A 17,267-nucleotide genomic window follows, 5' to 3' on the forward strand; every position below is an offset into this window, starting at 1 on the left:
TGCACTCTCTCCCTAAAATGTATCTTCTCCTGAGCTGAGATCCTGTACCCAAAAGTTTCAGAGGAGACTGAATTTTTACAGAAAAGAGATTGTACTGTATGTCCTCTGAATTACAATCTTAATTATACAATTTATTTCTATAATTAACAGCTTAATTTTTAATCTATAAGTAAGACATACAAGGTAATCTTTATTTCCCACACTTTTTTAAAAAGAATAATGGAAAGAAATGTGAAAAAAGAAAACCTGACTTGACTATTAAGCCAGCACAAATATGTGACTTCTATTTGCAAGGCTAAATGATTGGAAATGCCTTAATTTTACTACTGTAGCTAACTGTTCTTTAATAGTTGCAAAGAAGCAAATACTTGGGGGTGGGAGGGATTAAAATGAAGAAACTTCCACCAGAGTGGAGTTGCCACAATAACAAGTATGAATTAATTGACAAGGAATTCTGCTATTGAAGGAAGTTGCTTTATTGGAGAAACTGGAAAAGTAGGGTAAACTATATTGAATGACTGACAAGTAACACATTCAGAATAGCAGTGGACAGGAGGATAATTACAAGAAAGGGGAGCTTGTAATGGTATTGAAGCTTATCACAGTAACTGGTGGCATAATCACCATTTATATGTTGGAACCCCTTGTATAGAAAAAATGGTTTTAGACTTTATCAGAATACCTCTGAACAAGTACTGGTCACTGGTACTGCAGCACTTATAATACATTAACATAATTAAACTAAACCTCTCAGAATGACTGCTATTCAGTCATTATTTATGAAACAGTGAAAGGAGCTGCATAATTGGCCTCAAGTTATCTAGTTTTCTGGCTTGTTTTAGTTCTCTCATATCATTTATAAGGAAATAGATAATGTTGCAATGTGATTTAAAAACAGAACAAAACCCTAACGATTAGAGAGGAAAATCTCATATTTGCTTATATAGCTGGTATTCATGATTGAGTTGAGTATATAATGACTATACCCTTTTTTTCAGCTGGTGTGCGAATGGTCTACCCAGCATGCTTTGTTCTAGTTCCTCAGACAGACGTTCCTGCTCCTAGCACTGTGGGGGTTTCTCACTGTTCAGCTACTTGCTTGGGTGTCCACCAAGTGCCTGCTTCCACAAGAGATCCTGTCATGTCTTCTGTAACTTTGACTCCACCTACGTCCCCAGAGGAAGTTCAGACAGGTATAGTCAATATTCCCTTTTCCAAAAAGAAAAACTGTCTTGGGGTTTCTGCTTAAAATAGGCTGTCAGAATGTTTAGATAGTATTCAGAGCAATTGATTTGTAACCTCCAGCATGTTGTCCTTTAATTGTCACTGTAATCCTAAAACGGTTTAAATTGTAATAATGTACTAGATGTTTTTATCATTAACACTTTTTTGACTTTTTTTTATAAAATAGTATAAAAATGGTATTTGCAAAATGGTTGTAATTTAAAACCTGAACATTGATTTGGCTGGACAGTACTTGCTACTGTTTATGGAGAGACTCTTGGTTTCGGAGTGAAAAGGTGACATTCCCAGCCTCTTTGGAATCAGCCTTTTAAGCATTGTAGAGCATTTTTATAATGTTGAAGAAGGCCGCTTGCTTTCTCATCCGTGAGCAATCACAGGTGTAGTTCTGAGTTGTCGATCTGCATCAGGATAAAAATCTCGGAATTCAGGGGTTGGGGAAAGTCTGAGTGTTAGCACTGGAGCTCTTCTAAAGAAGGTCTAGTCACTGCCTTGAGACTTTTGAATACCTCCGGAGCCAGGGTGGATAAAAATCAATGATTTTAAAAACGATATTTTTTAAAAATTTAAATTCTGCATTTTTCTTTTTAAAAATAAAGCTGTTTATCGGAATTTCAGACTTAATGTTAGCCTATATTAAGGCCTAAATTTACTATGAACATAATTGAAACAACAAATAAAAAAATATGCTGTGCCAATGAAACCTCTTCATCTTTTAATGAGTTAGTGTTGCTTTTTTAATTATACACAGAATTAGAGGAAAATGTTTAGTTTTTGAGGTCAGCTCTAGTTTTATAAGTGTTACTATCATGTACTGCATTAAGCATCTGTATTTTTAGTTTTTACAGTTGAGGAAATGCTGATATTTACATTTTTCCAAATGTAAGCACTAAGAGTTGTTGTGCAGAAAAGCTTCTGCATTCATTACTTTTGGTTTCAATCTAGCTAGCAGGCGCAGAGAGAATATTTTCTTTTGGACTAATTCATTCAGAATTGAGAAACCAATGGGGAATCGAGAAAGCTGGAGAGCTTGTTTTTCCTCTTCCAATCTGTGAATAAAAACCAGGGGACGAGGTCTGTTAGTTTGAAAAACTTGAAGCACATAGGCACAGATTATCAAAAATATTTAAGTGCCTAAATATACAGATAGGTGTCTCGTAAGATTTTTTTCAAAAGACCTTAAACAAGTTTGGGTCTGTTTCCCATTGATTCTGGTGGGGATTTAGGCACTTTCAAAAATCCTACCAGGTAGTTGACTGCATCTTTGGGTACCTAAGTACCTTTGTTTTGGATTGTCATGGGCCAGATTTATAATCTGTCAATTTACTAACTCTAGCTAATGATTCTTGTTTCAATAAATCAGTTTGAAATACAAAACATGAGTAAAGTTTTTGATACTTTCATATCCAGCACATCTAAGGTATTTAATTAATAAAATATTGGTGTGTTTGTGCATTTTTAATCTAATTCCAATTTTCATCCAAATGCAGCACGAGACAAATCACAAGTAAAAATATCATTTAGTAAATACAGAAGGTATTATTTTCTAACATTAAAAATTAAATGTGAAGTTCTTAAACATTGCTTAAATAAATGTGTATAATAGTATATCCTCCTGGTTAGCGAAAAGTACTAAATTTTAATGTAAAGTATATTTATTTTTTTTTCTTTTTGGAAATTAACATTTTGTAGTGGTTATACCAACCAAAGAGAATGAACCATTATTTAGGAAAATAATTTTAACCTTATTTCAGATTTGTATTTCTTAGTTAATTATTGTAATAAAATTTTCCTACTTGCTGACTCAAATGGGCGATTTTAAATAATTTTGGATTGATCATCAATTTCCTGCCAATTAGGATTGTCTATATGTATAATACTCTCTTGCTGCCTTGTCTATCTAGTTTTAAATATCTCAACCAAGGGGGTGTTTCATGTCTGTCATATAGTGTATATGTTAAATTTTCATTAATTTTTTAAAAAACCTCTGATATGCCCTTTGTGCCATTCTACATAAGTCTTCTTCCTTTGGAATTTATATCCCTCAAAATGGTTGCATTTAATTATGCATCTGTGTACCCCCAATGAATAACATGTTAGATAATTGGGGAATATCAAAATATAGTAGGAATTGCAGAAGACCATGTTAAGGGACGGATCTTAAACCAACTGAAGTTACCGTAAAGATTCCTGTTGACTTCAGTGGCCTTTGGATCAAACTGTAAATCAGCTTTTCACGATCAAACTGTATGTGGTTGAAGGATTAAGAATTATTTTATACAGTTTACATGTTTGTGGGTGTTTTTTATATCTATATAAAGCGCGCGCACACACAAATTACGCACAAATATATACTTAAGAATTCCTGTTGGTGCTGCTTTTAGTTTGAAATGTGTATTTAAACTTGTTCCTTGAGAAAAGAGGTGCAGTATTCATAGGGATATATTTTCTGTTGGGGGAGGGAGTCCTTTTTCTTCTTTTTTTCTTTTCAAATTTGGCTCATGAAGAAAAATATTGACCAGAGGCTGCAGAGTAATACACCTCGTTCGGGGTGAGGGGGTGGGGAGAGAGAAGGTCATTCAACTTGTGGTAATGCATGAAAGAGGGAAAACAGCAGGGATTATTTAATATGATCACAAAATGCAAAATACATTTGTTCTTGGATAGGCTCAATATGTTCCTATTGCAGGAGTAAGATTCTATTAAACACTCAATGTAGCTTCTAAAGAAATTGAGGTGGCATAGGAACTCACTTCAATTTAAATTTGTATACTGTTCTTCCGTGTGATAGGACACTATCTCACTGTATACCATGTATACCTACAGTTTTTTCTACGTTTTTTATTCCTAATTTTAAAATATGTAACAAAATACATCCCTCAAAGGATGATATTTTGTTTTGCCTATTGGCTGGAACAGTTTTTGAGTTGTATGGACCTCTATAGTCATGTTGTCTGGTTGGCTAAAATCTTTTTTTCTTTCTTTTTTTTTTTTTTTTTAATTTTTATGCTGCTTTTCTCTTTTCAGTTGATGCTCAGTCAGCCCAGAAGTGGGTGAAATTTTGTTCGGTTTCTGATGGATTTAGCTCTGACAGTACTAGCCACCATGGTGGCAAAATCCCTAGAAAACTAGCCAATCAGGTGGTGGATCGAGTTTGGCAAGAATGCAATATGAACAGAGCACAGAACAAGTATGTACTCCTTTCTGAAACTGAAATTAAAGCTGTATATTAAATATTATGCCTTTATATATAAATTTATTGATATATAAATACTGTCCAGCTTCTTGCTGCACAAAATGGTTTGAAGCAAGGCTGCTAAAACCTGCTGTTCATCAGCAAAGCGTGTTTTACCTTTGAAACACTTTAAAAAAGTAACTTACTGCGAATGCTAGTTCACATTGCTTATTTCTTCAGTATAATGTTTATCATCTTTCCTGACTCTTGTATCTATTAGTTTTTACCCTCTGCTAAATGTTAAGAGGTAACATACATTCTAGTTAACAGTAACTCCCCAATATTGAATCATAGGAGAAAGTATTCTGCTACATCAAATGGCTTATGTGTTGAAGAGGCAGCTGACAAAGTAGCATCCTGGGATTTTGTTGAAGCCACACAGAGGACAAATTGCAATTGCTCAAGGTACAGTACCCAGTAGACTTGTCCAATAACGTAGACAAAGTGAAGTATGCAGGAAGGGTTTTAAAGACGGATTTGGGAATACTAAACCATAACTGTCTGTACTGTGGGGGACCTACATGATGATTTAAGTTGTGTATCCTGAGTCCTGAACTCCATTATAGACTCTTGGTGAAGGGCTCACACCTACAATTAGACTAACAAGTGGATTTTTCTTTCTTTGCATGGATTAGCACAGTGATCTAATGGCAGCTAAATGTAGATTTCTGGATTCAGGTGTGGAATCCTGAGGGCACGTAAGGCCTAGGACTACAGAGGCAATATGCTCCCTCCTAGTCTTTAGTATTCTTTAGCTAGTGCAATGTGGTGTTGGCAGGCATAGGAAGAAAAAGCCAGAAAAAGAGCTGGTGTGGGGCCTTGAGGATTTGGGAAGGAGATACTTTTCCCTTTGGTGGCACAGTTTCTGCATTCTCCAGAGGGGTGGGTGGATTTGAAACCCCTGTTATGGCCAATTAACAGCATTAAGCAGCACTTACCTCCAGTCAACTTCCCACAATAACTAGAGACCACTGGAGAAACCTTGTGTTCTAATTTCCAGATTTCTATTATAGTTTTTGCTTTGAAAAGGAGGGGTGGGGAAGAAGGTTTCCGAGAACACACTAACAGTTGTGTTTCAAATTTAATTGAAGTACCATTAATCCCAATGGTAGCCTAGGTTGGGGCTTTTGGGCTTTTAGACTTTTTTGTTTTGTTTTTTGTTACACCACATAGAATATCAAATGTTATGTGGCTGTGATTTAATGATGGAATTTAAGAGCTTTTCTGCACAGGCACAAAGGAAAGTTAATCTGAATTAACTAAAAGTGTGAATTTAAAAGTGGATTACGTGGATTTTCATAATTGTATTTCCCAGACCTGAAGAGCTCTGTGTAGTTCAAAAGCTTGTCTCTTTCACCCACAGAAGTTGGTCCAATAAAAGATATTACCTCACCCAACTTGTGTGTCGCACTTAAAACTAGGCAACCATATTTTTTCTGCTTCACTATTTAATACCTTCTAGAATATTTTGAAAAATTCTAATTAACATGTTTATTTTTAAAGAAAAATCTGATTCATATAAAATGAAGTACAAGTGTAGATATACTTCAGGGATTCATTGAAATGTTATTCTCAATTTGTTTCCCAGGCACAAAAATCTTAAACCGAGAAGTTCGGGTCAGCAGGGGCAGGCACCACCTGTAGGCCAACAACAACAAGCAGCTCCGAAGCACAAGACAAATGAGAAGCAAGAGAAGGGGGATAAGCCACAAAAACGCCCTTTGACGCCTTTTCACCATCGTGCATCTATTAGTGACGATGTTGCCATGGAGGCAGATTCAGCAAGTCAGAGGCTTGTGATCACAGCACCAGACAGTCAAGTGAGATTTTCAAATATCAGAACTAATGATGTAGCAAAGACTCCTCAGATGCATGGCACTGAAATGGCAAATTCACCTCAACCACCACCACTTAGTCCTCACCCATGTGATGTAGTAGATGAAGGGGTAACTAAAACTCCTTCTACTCCTCAGAGCCAGCATTTCTATCAGATGCCAACACCAGATCCCTTGGTTCCCACAAAAACAATGGAAGACAGGATAGACCCCTTGTCTCAGCCTTTCCCACCTCAATTCCCAGAAGTTATAGAACCTACAATATATGTTGGTACTGCAATGAATTTGGAGGAAGATGATGCTAACACCACTTGGAAGTTTTACAAAGTTCCAAAGAAAAAGGATGTGGAATTCTTACCACCACAACTTCCAAGTGATAAATTCAGAGATGATCCGGTAGGACCAACTGGACAGGACAACATAACGTCAGTTACTGAGTAGGTACTTTTTTAAAGCACTCAATAATGTAACTCACTATAAAATAGCCGAACTGAGACTCTCTCTTTTTTTTTTTTTTTTTTTAGCAGACTAGTATGTCATTACTTTAATACAGTATGTGGTATTTGAACTGCAATCTCATTCAAAATGTCAATGATTTTTATGAAAGGACATTTGAGTTCCACAGTAACCCTTTAGGAACTCCATTCATACAATAGACTCAGCATTCATTTGTGTGAGTTTGGAAAATGTTGGAGTCCTTAGAGAAAAAGCATTAAAAGTGCATTGTTATAATTTTGTGAGATTCTTAATCACAGAGCTGAATCTCCAAAAAGAAAGGTTGGCTTTGTTCATTGAATCATAGGTATTTATTTGTTATCAAAAGTCAAGAACTTTTTACCATGTGGAAATATGTCATGAAACAGAATTGGTACTGTAAGTTTGTCTGCTGACATGGGGCCCAAGATATAGTGGCCTTAAAGTCACAGCTAACTTTAAACATATGAGTGTGGGTAGTCCCATTGACTTTAATACAACTACTTGCTTGCCTAAGGTTAGGCACATGGGTAAGGACCTTGCTAACTCACAGCTTAAATGAGGAGGAATTGAAGAGCACAGTCAAGGTACTGTTCATGTTTCCATCATTCATCTCTCTTTTGCAGCTGACTTGTGCCTGTTTGGGACCGTAAAGTGTATTTACCCCTTCCCACTCAGTGGACACACACAACAGATCTCTAGTTGTCCAGTAGAAGGATTGGTATCTTTCTGTCAGACTCGAGTTTAACAACTTTCAAATCTTAATTTAATATTTCATGATTTAAGAGGCTAGGCTGAACTGCAACTTGACTTTCCTGTTTGGTCAAATTCTCCTTAAAAACTGGTTTGATTGTTTTTATAGTTCTGACTTTTTGACATTGTTGAGTTTCGCTTTGTGTGATCCAGGCCACTTGAAGGCACATTAGTAAAAGTTAGCCTGTTAAACAAAAAGGCATCTGCTGCTTCTAAGTGAACACAGGAGAAGAGTTCTGTCCCTTGGTCATGGTTTCTTCAGGTCTCTGGTTGAGGTCCACTCTAAGTCCCATTCACCCCCCTTCCCCCCACCCCATATGCATTGTAGAAGGTCTCAGACCCAGAGAATCTTGTAGGTGTGGGAAGGTGCTTGTAGTTCCAGTTTTAATAGATGAATAAATAGAAACAGTATATGTTTGTCCATATATCTGACTAGCTTTTGTATGCTGTAATGTATGTTCCTTTGAATACCTATTTAATTCTCCATCTTGTTTGACTCTTCAAAAAGCTCAAATAATTTTCCATATAAATGTGTGCAGGAATATTTTCAGAGCAACTCCAGCCTGTGTTCCAGCGTTGCTTCTTTTTTCATAATGGGCTCCAAGTAGAGACTTTCTACCCTTCTGTGTTCTTCTGCTTCTTCCCCTGTGATCAGAAGAACCTGGCACAGAAGAGGAAAACATGTCCTTGATAGTTAGATCTGTCTGTAAGCTAGAATTCTACAGTCAGTTATCTTGCAAGTAGGGCTGCTTTGATAGTCCTTTCTAGGTGGAGATCCAGGCTGGTACCACTGTTTGTATAATTAGAAAGACTAGGTCTGAGGAGCATGCTGAAGAATGCTTTTGCTCCATGCTGTTACCTTAAAATTAAACTAGTGTTTTATCTAAAATGCTGGACGATTTTTGGGGGCTAAAAATATTGGTCTCAGGTAGCAACATAGCTGTATTAGCACGTATTACATGTTGAAGGGATATAGAGCAAGAAGCCAGCAATGGAAACTCTTGTACTGGACAGGGAAATATCTGGAAGATTTTAACAACAGTTCAACTTGGCAGATCAGCTCTGTTTCTGATTGGACTTGCTTAGTATGTATAGTCTTTAGAAACTGGGAATTTTTTTTTCTGAGGACATTTGATTCCATTTTCAAAGAAAAAGCATGAGCCAGAGACTGATTTCCCCCTCCCTCCCCCCCATATTGAGTCATCTTTATGTATAAAATAAAGAAGACATCTGTAGGTTCATACAAGATAATTGTGATTGGATTCATTCTGTTAAACTTTAGAAGCTTTGTATAGTCTGTTTTACCTTTGTTTCAAGTGCTTCAGAAGCTGTGGTGAGAAAAAGCAATTGATCTGAGTGACCTTTAGGAAGTACATAGTAGGTATTATTACTGGGAGCAGTGGAGGAGTCAGTCATGCTGCCTGGAAGACATCAGTTTTTAAGAGGGGTTACAACGACTGTAAAATATCTGGAATCTGCTTGTTGGCATGGTTGTTGAGGTCAAGGGACTGTAGTTATCACTGTTGCAGTGCTCCAATCAGTGCTTTATAGTCAATGTGACACTTCTTTTGTGTCTTGCAGAAGTGCCTTAATAAAGAGATTGAGGTTATCAGTCAAAGAAAACCAACTATTGAGGTGTCTGTTGTTGGTGCTAATAGATAGCCCTCAAATCTCATGGAAATGCTTACTTTTAAATCTTTCTTCAGGGCAGACAAACTTATTTGGATAAGACTCAATCTAGGTTTCTTTTGGAAACTGGTTTTTCAGCCCTCAGTAGAAATGATCCTCAAGCCACCATGAGTTACCTCCTTGTAGTATTTTAGCATCATAAGAAAGCTTGAGCTATGTGGATTTTTTAAGAAACACTGTGTTCCATTCCACATAGATAAAAGGGTTCAGATTCTTTCAGATTTTATAAATAGAAATTGGTTTAGACGCTTAGCTGTAGTGAGATTTATATCATTTTGCCCAAAATGTTAATTTGAGTCTCACTCTGCAGCTCACTTAATCAGCCAAAAGAGAAACCTTTCTCCTGCTTTTTTTTTTTTTAAGACCTCTGTAGTTTTGATAAATTATGGAATGAGTTAGAGGCAATAGCTTTTAGTTTTAAAGTTAATTTGATTGAGTCAAAGTAATAGCATCTCTCCTTTTTATATATTAAACTAGTCCTTTGGATATATTTACCTACTCTTATGCCAGTTTTTCTTTTATGGACCTGCATCTTTCAGAAACACTCCTAGATTGGTATAAGAATGCTGCAGAAAGAGAAATGTTTCCTTCCTGTAAACTCTAGCTACAAGTTCATGTAGCAGCAGAAACTGACTCTAAAAAGTATTGATGACTTTCACAGTAGAGAAATGTGTTTGAGGAACAGTCCTGTTGATTGTGTATTTTTCCAGTATGAACCATATTCTTCTCTGTCAAGGCAGCAGCTGTAAACCACAAGTAAAATATATATATATATGCAGGGCTTGAAAACTTACTCACCACTTTGTAGGGAGCTTCTCCTGGTGAAAGAAGGTGCCTGATCCATCCATGTCAGCAAGATTTAAGCTTTTATTTAGGTGTGTATATATATATTTTCAAATTGTAGCCCATATAGTTGAAAAGAAAACCTTCCAACTGTGAACTGTATGCAAACAATTGCAGTGTTCTTTGTGGAGATTGTAAATAGTCAGTTTAACTCTGCTGCTTTTAGCTTTCTAGCATCAACAGAGTGAAACTAATAAGACTGTCAGTTTCACTGGCCATTCAGAACCCTTTGTGTAATAGTCAAACTGACCACTATCATAACTATTTCCCTCTCTTGCTGTTTTGGAATGCTGAGAGCAGCAGCAGAGGTACTGGAGCATTTCTTCTCTCTATCTTTTATATTGGCCTTTGGGTAACAGTTTTAGTTTTCCAGCTAGCAGGTGTCTGGTAATTATTTCAAGGTGTGGTGGGGTTGGGGTGCAGCATTACATTGTCAGTTTCTTCCACCCTTCCAGACAGGAAAGGAATATGTATTCTAATTCAAGGTTTACTCTTGTCGGAGTGAGAAGTTTCATCTTTCCTTTTTTATAGCCTCTAGTTTAGTTTAACAATTTATTTACTATAATTATTCCAGAATAGCTTGCTACTATATATATTTTTTTCCTTTGGATAATTAAAAAAGAAAGCAAATACTTTCTTCTCGCTGTTTGTCTTGTTACTCAAATTGCTTGTTTCTAACAAGTTAGTTTTCCAAGTCTTTTTGTTGTGTTAGTTTATATAGGATGTTAGAAAAGGGAAAAGCACTCCAGCTGTATCAAGTGTTGCTCCAAATGTAAATGCCAGCTGTCTCTGACATACAGTCACAGCAAGTTCATTGCCTGCCTGGGGATAATCCTGGAGATACAAGATCTGATCAAGCATGTCGTCATTGCCTGAGAAGGATGGGTTGAAGTCCCTGTTAGCTGTAAGATACTGCACAGAAACTATTCTAAATAATGCCAGGGTTATGGGATTGAGAGTCAGGTTATTTTCTTGGAGTGCGCTCCATTTCAAAGTGGTCTTGATTGAAACAAAATTGTTAAATTATGCTTTTGCATCCAATCTACTGTTTGTCTTATGCTGAGAAGATGTTTAAGGTTCTGAGGGAAGCCTGAAAGCATCAGTGTGTCATCAGGTGTGGAGGTTGAGGTAGTTCCTCCCTTAAATAAATGTAATTTCTGAAATGGCTTTTGCTATCCTTTACTCATTTCTGTAGGCCTCTTTGTGGTGTCTCACAAATGTATCCTATTCCACATTCCAATTACTCTTAACCTAGTCTATCAAAACAAGCAGTGGTAGTTGTGGGGTCTCTTTGGCTTCTCTTATGGGATAGCATTGACTGAAAAATGGGAAGAATAGAAGTCCGCTGAAGATTTTTTTTTTTTTTTTTTTTTTATATATAGACAGGGCTGTGATTTTGCTCTGAAACTTATGTACCATAAATATCCTTGTCAGCTCATGTACCATTTGAGCTTATGGAGTGAATGAATTCAGCAACAAGGCATATCTCCGTGATCTTGGTGCATCTGGGACACAATAGAGGTTTATACAAACCTATTGTTGAAGATGCACCCACTTTTCTCACTGGCTGTTATATCGGGTTTTGGAGAAGAAACAGCTTTCAAGCAGAGAAGGTACAGGTATCTGAGTTTGGTGCAGACATCATACAGCTACAGTACTGATGTTGTTGGTACTTTCTTGCTGTTTGAAGGTTGTATTTTGCTTACATCCTCTCCCGTCTTTGGTCAATGGCTGCCAGATTAAGTTTGTCACCTATTTTGGGGTAGATGGTGCAAAGAGGGGGATGTGTGTATATAACCATACCATAGATTTGTTTGTTTCCTACTTTTTTCTTAAGTTCAAGATGGACATTTTCTGTGCTCATGAATTTCAATTTCTAAGGTTAGGCTTATTTACTCTCTGTCTTCAGGAATATCAGTTTCATAGGTGTAACTGTTTGTTGTGCCAGCAAAAAAATTGCTGATAATGTCACTACTGTGTTTAAACGCAATAGAATGTTGAACATTTGAATGTTTACTGAGCTACTCCTATCACAAACTTAGATGCGTTATCTACATGCTTTGTAAGCTCCATTATTATTTAGATTATTAACCCAGAGGCGCATGCATGCTGTAAGAGTCTTCACTTTTTTGAATACTGAAATGTCTTCATAAAACAAGCAAAGACTAGCCATCTGTGACTGTTTGCATACTGTAATTGCATGTGTTACTCTTTAGATCCACCCATGTCCTGAAGAAAGTTTAAATTCCCAATTCTCTGTGTGATTTGAGTGAAATGCACAGGAACTTAGACTCTAGTAAAAACATAGAATTTTGCTAAACCAATTTAGTCAATTACTCTGATGATTTCAACTTGGTCATTGTTAGTACACTGCAGTTCAGCACATACTGCTGTCGTTGGTTTGGTAATTTTGTACTTGTTCAAGAAATGGCAAACATTTAATCTGCTGTGAGACTTTTTGAACCATCTCTCATTTTTGTCTGGGTTAAGGTTTCTGGAAAGGACTATGAATACATTACGCTTCTGTGGTACTATGAATGACCTGCACATAAAAAGACTTTAAGTTGTGCAAGTGATCGCTTAACCCTTCTCCCAGAAAACTTTTAAGAGAATCCGTGTTAGCTAAAAAGTTCTTTGGAATTGTGTAATAGCAGATGATATTTCATACTTTAACCTAGGCAATAGATGGTTGATGCCGCTTTGTAATTGTATTTTTTTCTTCTTTGCAGATTAATGGTGCAGTGTAGGAAGCCTTTAAAGGTTTCAGATGAACTGGTGCAGCAATATCAGAGTAAAAACCAATACCTAGTAGCAGTAGTGTCTGAAGCTGACCAAGAACCTGAAATTGATCCTTATGCATTTGTTGATGGTGATGTGGAATTCCTTTTTCCTGATAACAAAAAGGATAGGCAAAACAGTGAAAGAGAAGCTGGGAGAAAACACAAGGTGAGTAAAGGAATGATGGCATAAATCAATAATTGGATGGAAACAAATTGCCTTAATTTTAATAACGAAATGGTACTGAAACTATGCTCAGCATAGGTGGTACTACGTAAAGAATTTTTCTCTAGCAAATCGTCATTAAAAATGCTTGCATTCAAGCAGAAATGATCAGTAAAAGTATACAGTACAGAAAAAACCCTGAATTGTAAGTTTTTTGGACTGCTTACTTACCTGAACACATTATAATACTATAATAGTTTATTAACTGGATTGGTGTCTGTCCTATGTCTTTTGGGTGTTTGTTTGTTATTTTAATTATGCAAGAAGATAGAACTATATTATGTAGTATTGGTACTTTTATAATATTTTCAGTACTTCATGTGCATTAGGTTTAAAAAGAACTATTTAGGAAGTTTTAACATGTTTACAGATCCTTGCCGTGTAAATATCAAAACCAAAACAATAATCCTTACAGTGAGCTTTTGTTTCAAGAAACATACAATAATATAGATAGTCTTCTTCCATATATCACCTGTGCTGCTTTTTTCAGGCTGAAGATGGGACCGCTAATGTTACGGTTTTATCCCATGAAGGAGAAGATGCTATGTCACTGTTTAGTCCTTCTGTCAAGCAAGGTAAAGATGTTTGTTTCAAAATGCAATATATTAATGACTTACGGAATGGATAACAGAATGCAGAGAAGTTTTTAGTAACATCTCATGCAACTTTCAAAGTGTAGTTATATCTTTTCAGAATTCAGAAGCTACTTAGTAAGGTAACTTTCACTACTGAACCTTGCAAAAATACGTTGGATATAAAGTTTTAAAGTAAGTTAGTGAAAAGTGAAGGGGTCGCACTTTATGCATATGCTAGTTCAGTAAGAACTGATAGCATCTGGATTTCTCCAGTTGAATAGTTTTAAAAAGAAAGAAATCCTAGTTTAAATAAATATATCGTATCTACAATGCTAAGGTGAGCCTAAAATGTTCATATTCTTTATAGATGCACAACGTATTGCTGCTCACGCTCGCACTGCATCAACTAGCCTGTTTCATGAAACAGACTTGGTAGTCTCTTATACTGACCTTGACAATCTCTTCAACTCTGACGAAGATGAACTAACAGTAAGTGGTTTGGTTTGCAAAAGTAAAAGCAGCTGCTAGATAAAAATTGTTCAAACGTGTACGTTTTGTGCCGGAAGAAAAATATATATTTTATGTGCTTTTAAAATACATTTTCCCCTGGTGACTGACTGGTATATAATGTATAACTTCTGATAATCTAATAAATCTATTATATAATATAAAAGTATAATACATAATAAGACTTTTGACTGACCTTTTCACTTTTGCATCCTTACTGGGCAAAGAGAATGTACTTGCCTTTGACATAGAGCTAAACCTATGACATTATAATTATTACCACTGCTGTATTCTTATTACAGCCTAGACTACTTGTTTAGCCAACATACCCACTAATATACCTTTTTTAATATTTAAAACCGTGAAAAATTTGGGAAATTTTGAAGTGGGCTTTCTTCTATCAAATCATTTCAGCGTAGCTGTTAATATCTTGGAATAATTTTATTGCAGTCTCAGGTGGAACTTAAATTTTATATAAAATCACACGCCTATTTGACATGTACTAGTACAAAGTCTTTGTGTAGACTAGATCTCAGTAACCTCTTAAAAGCAACTGAAACTAGTACAAGCTTTATCTTAAACTGGAGAGTGCTTTTTAACATTTTTGTGGGGAGGGGAAAAATGTTGCTTGTCTGAGAACATGGATAAGTTTGAGATAATCTCTTGAAAATAAAGGTTCATAATGAAAAGTGCAATTGGCTATTACTTATAGTATAAGGAGCATAAAGATGTAAGCAGCTGGTTAAATTTATCCCTTCTCAAACAAGGTTTTCAGTATAGTCCTGTGAGGTTTATTTTGTTTTATATTTAACTGGCACTTTTTTCATTTATTTTCTTGGCAAAGATAAGGAAATATAGTGCATATTCTTGTAAGTGCTTGCCTCTTACTATTGGGTCAGTGCTCATGTTCTTTTAACAAATGAAATACTAGACTATGATTCCTTAAGTAAGATTTAAGTTTAAACAGTAGGCATTTAATAAGGGGGGAAATTTATACTTTTTATTTTTCAAGGTTGAGGTATTATAATGCTGTGAATAAACATTTCAAATGGGAATTTAAACTTTTTTTTTTCTCCTATAGCCTGGATCTAAAAGGACAGTGAATGGCTCAGATGACAAATCCAACTGCAAAGAGTCAAAAGCAGGAAATTTGGACCCATTGTCATGCATAAGTAAGGTTTTGTTTTTGTTTTGTTTTTTCCCCTTTCTGTTTTCTCCCTTAATTAATTTACTAATATCAGAAATGTCACCTTTAAATTATCTTTTGTGTACAGTTGCAAATTTTAATTTTGAAATTTGTGTAAGACAAATGAAAAGGAAAGAAATATATAATAAACAAATGTGTTCCTGGAGTAACCTCTGAAGTATATTTTTAATCTGAAACAGGTACTGCAGATCTTCATAAAATGTATCCAACACCACCATCATTGGAACAACATATTATGGGGTTTTCACCAATGAATATGAACAATAAGGAATATGGCAATATGGATGCTACACTTGGAGGAACTATACTTGAAGGGAATAGCTCTAGTGTAGGCATTCAGTTCAGAATTGAAGTAGATGAGGGATTCTGCAGTCCAAAACCTTCTGAAATCAAGGTAAGCAATGTTCATAACTTTGATAAATACCTTTTCCAAATTCAAGAAATAAATTGAATATTTCTAGAATTTTTAATAGGAAGTAAGCTCACCATATTTCCTGTATTACTAATTATTTATTACATGACAAGAAGTGGATGAAGTGTCTTGTTAAGTGAAACCCATTATTTCGCTTCTGAAATATACTGAATTACACTGAGCTGTTCTTTTGGTTAGTCACAAGTAAACTAAAGAAATATATTAAAATTACAGGCCCTGGTCTTTGTGTATATCTCAGCATGTAATCAGTTGTAATACCAATGTTGTGCTTACTTTTAAGTGTAGAAATGTAAATTGCATGGACTAAGTGCAGAAGAATATTAATCAAATTAGTAACAAGTTTTTAATTGATTTCTTTAGTCTTAGTAGCATTTTTGTTGCCGGATTTATATAATCTACTATATTTACTGGTTAGTGTTTTTGTTTTTTTTTTAATTTAATTTCTAGGATTATTCCTATGTCTATAAGCCTGAGAATAGTCAGGCTTTTGTGGGGTGTTCCATGTTTGCCCCACTAAAGACTCTCCCCAGCCAGTGTCTCCCTCCTATCAAGCTGCCAGAGGACTGCATTTACCGTCAGAGTTGGACTGTTGGAAAACTGGAGTTACTTCCTCCGGGACCCACCATGCCGTTCATCAAAGAGGGGTATGCTTTTGTGCCAGTGAACGATAAATAGGTTTTCATTGTGTTTTTTTTTTTTTTTTACAGTTGTATAACTGAAAATTATCCACATTCTAGAATATCTTTTAATGTAATGAATAGCTTTTCCATTTCGAAAGTATAGTGAAAAACATTTAAAGAGTCTTTAAATTACTGATACAGTTTTTAATCACAAGTTTCTTTAGTTTATCTAAATAGAGAAATTTCCTCTTTTAAAATAGCTACTTTACTTAACTATGTAAATTTTATTCATGTCTCATTTAAGAGTTTCTTAGGGAAACCTGATGGTATTCATCTAATTGCAACAATTGACTTAAATACCAGCCTGGGACTCCATGTTCTTTTGGTGGTGGTATAGTTACTACAAGGGTTTAGCAGGTGCTTTTCTTGCTGTTTACAAGAATTCAATTCTTAATCAGTATAAGCTTTTCTAGTGTTGAGCAGGACATTTGTGTATTTTAAAACTTTCCCTTCCCATGTTCATTTCCTTGTCCTTTACAATTAGAAACCAGTGCCTGATGTGACATCTTGTGATGGAGGGTATGTCTACACTGCAATTAAAAACTCTCAGTTGGCCCGTGCTAGCTGACCTGGGCTCAGGCTAAGGGCTGATTTTTGCGGCATAGACATTCAGGCTACAGCCCAAGCTCTGGGACCCTGCACATTGGGAGTGTCCCCGGGCTCAGGTTGCAGCCCAAGTCTGAACATCTACACCGCAATTAAACAGCCCCTTAGTCCGAGCTCAGTGAGCCCAATCAGCTGGCATGGTGAGCCATGAGTGTCTAATTGTAGGGTAGCCATACCCTTACTAG

The 17,267-nt window shown here is 35.9% G+C and overlaps 1 protein-coding gene across 6 annotated transcripts in view; it reads left to right on the forward strand.

Annotated features, from left to right (window-relative positions):
• The window catches only part of MED13 (mediator complex subunit 13), a 78,442-nt gene that overhangs the window by 41,068 nt on the left and 20,107 nt on the right, over nt 1–17,267 (forward strand). For 5 of the 6 annotated variants that reach the window (XM_073315788.2, XM_073315794.2, XM_073315791.2 and 2 more), the window contains 10 exons: nt 999–1,193; nt 4,270–4,432; nt 4,772–4,882; nt 6,066–6,749; nt 12,801–13,017; nt 13,565–13,649; nt 14,017–14,138; nt 15,238–15,328; nt 15,543–15,757; nt 16,244–16,440. In XM_073315788.2, coding sequence (XP_073171889.1) covers nt 999–1,193; nt 4,270–4,432; nt 4,772–4,882; nt 6,066–6,749; nt 12,801–13,017; nt 13,565–13,649; nt 14,017–14,138; nt 15,238–15,328; nt 15,543–15,757; nt 16,244–16,440 — 2,080 coding nt within the window. The remainder of the gene's footprint in view (nt 1–998; nt 1,194–4,269; nt 4,433–4,771; nt 4,883–6,065; nt 6,750–12,800; nt 13,018–13,564; nt 13,650–14,016; nt 14,139–15,237; nt 15,329–15,542; nt 15,758–16,243; nt 16,441–17,267) is intronic. The other variant, XM_073315789.2, reaches the window with a different exon arrangement.

The sequence above is a fragment of the Lepidochelys kempii genome, chromosome 17, assembly GCF_965140285.1.
Source record: "Lepidochelys kempii isolate rLepKem1 chromosome 17, rLepKem1.hap1, whole genome shotgun sequence".
Taxonomy (NCBI): Eukaryota; Metazoa; Chordata; order Testudines; family Cheloniidae; genus Lepidochelys; species Lepidochelys kempii.